Here is a 5839-nt window from a genome sequence, read left to right on the forward strand (position 1 = left end):
TAAAGAGGGGTTCCACCAACCGATCTTATCATCTGCCGCAATGTGCTAAACCGAGAGCTTTAGCAATGTCGCAATTCCGCGCCCACCGGCCTTTGCCAAAGTCGCCATCTCCGATCGACACCGCACGAGGACCGGAAAAAGTGGCGAGGCCCTGCGTAGCCAATGTGATCTGCGTCGACGCAGATGGATTAATGAGTCGAATAAAGATCGATTAGTCATGAAATTTATCATATTATAACTTTTTCTGTGCATAATCAATGGTTTCGACCGCTGTTGCCCACTTGGCTGGTAGAAGAAGTGAAGAACTGTGGAAAGGTTTATTCCAAATAAGATCGACTGGGATTCGGCAGCCCCATCAATCAGGCCGCCACTTTCGGCCACGCCATTTTCCTCTCTCAATTCTCAAACCTGTTCAACTTTCACTTCCCATCGTCAAGACCGAGTTAGGCACGGCGCTGCCGCTGGATTCATCCGCAGAGACTCAAAGACTAAGCAAATCTCGTCACTTGCAGAGCATGTTAGCCTGTTAGGCACCTGATAACATCGAGTCGTGCAGAGCTTTCAAAACGCACACGCTACCAGCGCAGGTGACACCGCCGCGGACACTCCATTGAGTTCCTTGGCTGCCGACCTGCCGTGAAGGAAAAACTGGCCGCATCGGACAAAGATAAATTGGCCGGATCCTCCCTTCTTTGTATCAATGAAATGTAGGCACAATCACATACCCATTCATTCAAAAAAAAGAGGCCGGATCGCGATCCTTCCCACAGCATTTCCGAAGAATTATGTTGCATATAAAATCAGGATACAGCGAGCGATAGCACAAAGGCAAGTCGAAAACTGGATAAATCTGACGGTTCGTGGCCTATCCTTGATCCTTCTTCTAACAATCTTGATCGGATTGAATGTTCTGCATCATAAATCTCTAGGGAAAAAGAGATCCTTCAGAACCGAGGAAAAAGGTTCAGAGTTATTTCAGACGAATGCTGAAAGCTCTCCATAACTGTACATGAGGGAATTTTGGGACGCCGGCGCGCAGGCCGCCGGCTGCAAATGCCATTTCCATCAGTTGAGGACGTCCACGGGCCAGAATCGGCGCCACGTCGAGATCTCGTCCTTGGTCTGCAGCTTCCTGATGCCCCCGTAGAAGCCGTCGGCCTCGTCCCCCGTCTCCCTGTGATCCTTCCTGCTCACGGTGGTCTGCCTCCACCGCGACCCGGGGGCGTAGTGCTGGAACTCCAGGACGATCGTATCTGCAAGAAACAGGTGGTGACACCAGCCTTCAGAAACCTATGCAGATGCTGAAAAAAAAAACACTACTACTAGCACTCGGCGGAGCAGAGTGACTCGCTTCTTGGAAAATTCAGAGACTTGTGCTATGTTCAGATGCTCTGATGGTCCTAGTACTCAAGATTCAACGAAAAGAGCAAATTTGCCATAGATACTGGGAAGAAGATAGAATATGAACAAAGTATGGCTTCTGGTTCTGAATGGAACGGCACAAGATCCACGGGAGAAGAATGAATAATAACACTAGCAGGAGTGTAGCCAAAGCGTATCTGGCAAGTTGTTCTTTTTCGGGGACAAAACAACGAATATTGATCCACGAAAAGAGGAAATGTGCCAAGAATCTTTATTGTCCCTCCCCAATATGTTCCCGAATATTTGTTTTTCCCCCCTTTCTCCATCTCTGAGGGCATCCTGTCAGCCAGGAGTATACAGGATAGCCGCCCTCCTCTGTACGGTAACTACTTTCCTCTTTTCTTTTCTGTCTTATGTTTATCCTGTCCGCACGTGTTACTGCCGACAATATCCAAAGGCTGTGTTTAGATTCGTAAAATGGTGATAAAAATGGTCACATCGGACACTGTAGCACATTATAATATTTTTCGTTTGTTTGTGATAATTGTTGTCCTATCATGACCTAACTAGCCTCAAAAAATTCGTCTCGTCATGTACATTATCTATATTTAATGCTCCATATATGAGGCAAAAGATTTGACGTGATAAGGAATAGTAAAATTTGGAGAAAGAAATTTTGAATCTAAACACAGCCAAAGACAAAGAGGGAGGGGGAGAATCTTTACCGTCCTCGTGGCAGCGACACAGATGCTCGCTCGGGTTGCACGGTGCCTGGTGACCCACGACGCCATACCACCAGCCTGCAGCAACCCATCGCAAAAGGCATCGGATCAGATCAGCCACTGGAAGTACTTGAACCAGTAGAGCGAGTAGAATCGTGGTGCCGCCCGAGGGCATCGCTCGCCGTCGCCGTCTCCGGGCGAGCATGCAGGTGGTCCGGGCACGGAGGCACCGTCGTACCGTATGGGAAGTCCTTGTTCTTGCGCCACTGGATCTCGAAGTGGTCGCAGGGGCGCAGCGCCTCCAGGCAGTCCGACGCGTGCAGCTCGTGCGCCGGCGTGCCCACCGGCGGCGCGCGGATCCTGCTCCACTGCACGCCGGCCTCCTCCTTGGCCGGCTTCCGGCCGTGCGGCGGGTACCTGTCAAACGAGAGAACGATCGCCCATCACCACCCATAAAAACCACTCGCCATCAGGGTTAAAATATCCAACCGGTTAGCGGTAACCGCCGGCCTCCGGTTCCGGTTTACCGAACCGGTTTGACCAGTTACTGGTAGAAACCGGTCAAATTTAAATTTGAATTCAAATGGCGCAGTTCAACCGGTTCGTACCGGTATACCGGCCGGTTAGACCGGTTTACCGGCCGGTTTGACTGTTAACCGGTCGGTTTGACTGGTAACCGGTCAAATTCAAAAAAAAATTTGTTTAAATTCAAATGCGCGCAAAGTATACTAAATAAATGTTTGTATAACATATTTAGTCTAAATGAACCATCCAACCCTCTTTTGTACTACTTTTACATTGTATTTATATATTTTTATATATATGTTTTTTTATTTAACTTCAAATCCCCCAAACTATACTAAATGAACAAATTTTTGAGAAAATTTGACACCATTAGATTCATCGCACCTTGAAGTATTTTTGGGAATTTTTGGGAATTTTTTCATTTTTTGAATTTAAATTTAAATTTTGAATTTGTACCGATTTGGTACCGACCCAAACCAAAACCGGACCGGACCGGTTTGACGGTAACCAGTCAAACCGGACCGGTTCCCACCGGTTAGGTGAACCCTGCTCGTGATCACAGCGAACTGCGGCCCGAAAGATCTCGCCCTCCCCATGCTTTTGCATAAACATTTCTGTCACCGGTTTAAATGCACATGATGGCATGCTAATCTGAATGAGTGATTCACTGATGTGAGCTCGACGGCTACAAGGATCTAATTGGCTTCCTCATCTGGGTGACTGGGTCGATTCAGTCGGCCTCGGATGAGGATCACAACAGTAAACTGCTACCGGCAACAGGAGGTGGAGCTCGGGATCGGTTGGTTTACCTCGCCGTGAAGGTGTCCGTTCGCCGGTCGTAGCGGAGGTGCGCGTCGTAGCACGAGAGCACGAAGCCGACGTGCCCGTCCTGCTAAAGAGCAAGCGCATTTTCCCAGCGTTAAGTTAAACAATTCGTGCGCTTAACCTAATGTGTGTTGCAACTAGCGGCGATCAAAGCATGGAGTGGGGGGTGGGTTGGTACTACGCACCTCGCGGTTGTACACCTGCGCGGGGAACCAGAACTCGCCGCACTCGAGCGCGCGGTACCACGCGGCCACCGTGTCCGTCGGTGGCGCGGCGGGCGCGGGCTCGGCGGCGACGGCGGCCGGTGCCGGGGTGGCGTCCGCCTTGAGCCAGCGGCAGGCGATCCAGGATATGGGCCACGCGCAGGGCAGCGACTCCACCCAGCTCCTGCGGCGGGGCGGCCGCGGCGCGCTCGCGCGGGCGACCCTGGCGCCGAGCTCCGCCTCCCACTCCTTCCGCGCGGCGGCGCCCAGCACGCGCCCCCACTTGGCGCGGAGGTGGCGCTCCCACAGCGCGTCGGCGGAGCACCGGTCCCTGAGCGCGGCGCACACGCACGCCATCGCGGCGAGCGAGGCCGGCGAGAGCTCCTCCAGCACGCGGTCCAGCGCGAGCTCCGCGAGGTCGAGCAGCGGGAGCCCCGCTGCCGCCGCGGCGGGCGCCGCCTCCGCCTCCGCCTCCGCCGCCTCCCCCGGCGCCGCCAATGCGGCCGGCCTCGGCCTGGGCGGAGCTGGCATCGTCCTCGCGCCGCGCTCCGGCTCCCGGCCCCGGCCCCGCAGCCGCCTCCCCGCGGCGGTGGCGTGGCGCAGCAGCTCCGTGGCGAGCAGCAGCACAAGGAGGCCGAGCTCCCGCGCGAGCTTGCAGCCGGGCTTGCTGGCGGGCGCGACGAGGAGCAGCGTGAAGGCCGGGACCGTGGATATAAGCAGCAGCGGAAGCATCTCAGGAATTAAAAAAAAATGGCTAGCGCCCCGCCCCGTGCCAATCAGCAAAGGCGGCTGGCTCGCTGGTTGCTGCTGGCGGGTGGCGGTGGTGGTGGTGCGCTCTGGTGGCGCGACGACAGCGCCACCCAAAATGGCCCAATGCGCGGCACGACGCGGACGCTGGCAGCGTGGGAAGACGATGCCGGCCGGAGAGGATAGGCGCGCGCGGCGCGGGCCCGCCCGGCTCCGGAAAGCGGGGGCAGCGGCGCGGGCGGGCAGCCTCGCGAGCCGCGAGCGGAATGATTCCTGCCTGCCTCCCCCTCCGCGCGACTCGCCGTGCCCCGCTGCTGGATGCTGCCGCGCCCTTGCTTCCCCCTCTGCTTTTGAGGAGCCCCACCCAAAAGGCGCGCACCGAGGAGAGGGCAGCACTAGGGCCTGGCACCTCGGCTCGCCCTGCTCCTGTGATCCTCCGTACCTGGACAGCGCCGGGAAGACCACGCGGTGCGCTGGACGCGCGTGCGTGTGACTGCTCAGTGCTCACTGCCACAGGACTGGAGGATGGAGCGGCTCCAGCTCGTCTGCTGCCTTTGCCCACGCACACATGCCGGCGGCATGTCCGATCACCATCCTGCCGCCTCTTTGTTTACTCCCGCGATTTGGTTGGTGCGGTGTGGATTTGCGTTCGGTGGATGGCGAGCGACGGTGAGGGCGGTGGGGTGGGTGGGTTAACGTAACAGACCACCAACACCAACGGATGCTCAGAGTGGCTAGGCTAGGCTAGGCTGGCAGGCTGAGGTAAGATGGGTCGCCGGGAGGAAGAAGGCCCGAGCCTTGTCCCGGCGTTTCGTACGGCATTTGTAGGGTGGGCGGAAGAGTGAGGTGGTTGGTTGGTGAACGGAGACAACCACGCGCCGCTAACCCCCAACACCGCCTCCCTACCAAATTACGCGCCAAACCCTTTTCTTCTTTTTCTCCTGCTACTACTATCTTGAAATCTTCTCTGTCGCGGCCTCGCAAGTAAGCCAAAAGCATTCGTCCCCATTTCTGGTTTCACCGAGGCGATGCTTGTCCTAAACCCTCCGTGCTTACAATACAATAAACCTTCCGTGCTCGTCGCAGACAAGACACGGGAGGTGATTGGTGGGGGTGGTTAAGCAGCCGAGTGCTGGGTCGCGTCCAAAGGCTGGCGTGGAGAAAACAAGGGGGGAGGTGGGAGTTCTTCCTTGGTTGCTCAGACAGACAGATTAGAGAGACAGAGACTACAGATACGGCGAGGCCGAGCCCCAACCGCAACCACTTCGGCGGCAACTAGAGTGGCCCCCGGGCGCTAGCCGGCGTAGCCGCACGGGCAGTGCTGCGGTCAAAAGTTGCAGCTCGCCTACTAGTACTCTATCGGTGCCATCGCCGACGAGACAATGATTGTTATATATTTGTTTATCCTCCACTAATAAAAATTTGGTAAATCTCTCGTGCCGTCGTTTAAAAAAC

At 55.7% G+C, this 5839-nt stretch overlaps 1 protein-coding gene across 2 annotated transcripts; it reads right to left on the reverse strand.

Moving 5' to 3' along the window:
* Window positions 1-756: 756 nt before the first annotated feature.
* Window positions 757-5194, reverse strand: LOC120708400 (F-box protein At2g41170-like). Of its 2 annotated transcripts, none has more exons than XM_039993637.1 (5): window positions 3620-5194; window positions 3419-3501; window positions 2323-2501; window positions 2088-2162; window positions 757-1253 (listed from the first exon to the last, which is right to left on the reverse strand). In XM_039993637.1, exons 1-5 carry the CDS (start codon window positions 4367-4369, stop codon window positions 1066-1068), a joined length of 1275 nt encoding a protein of 424 aa, XP_039849571.1. In that variant the 5' UTR covers window positions 4370-5194; the 3' UTR covers window positions 757-1065. The 2 variants fall into 2 exon arrangements, with proteins under 2 accessions (XP_039849571.1, XP_039849572.1); XM_039993638.1 differs by having other exon boundaries at window positions 3419-3498; window positions 3620-5181.
* Window positions 5195-5839: the final 645 nt, after the last annotated feature.

The sequence above is a fragment of the Panicum virgatum genome, chromosome 5K (genome assembly GCF_016808335.1).
Source record: "Panicum virgatum strain AP13 chromosome 5K, P.virgatum_v5, whole genome shotgun sequence".
Taxonomy (NCBI): Eukaryota; Viridiplantae; Streptophyta; class Magnoliopsida; order Poales; family Poaceae; genus Panicum; species Panicum virgatum.

Excerpts from the sequence above, each read along its gene's own strand:
- LOC120708400 (XM_039993637.1), bottom strand. The coding sequence starts at position 4,369 with ATGCTTCCGCTGCTGCTTATATCCACGGTCCCGGCCTTCACGCTGCTC. Across the intron at positions 2,163-2,322 it reads GAACAAGGACTTCCCATACG|GCTGGTGGTATGGCGTCGTG; the intron begins GTACGACGGTGC and ends GGGTTGCTGCAG. Across the intron at positions 1,254-2,087 it reads GTGTCGCTGCCACGAGGACG|ATACGATCGTCCTGGAGTTC; the intron begins GTAAAGATTCTC and ends TGTTTCTTGCAG.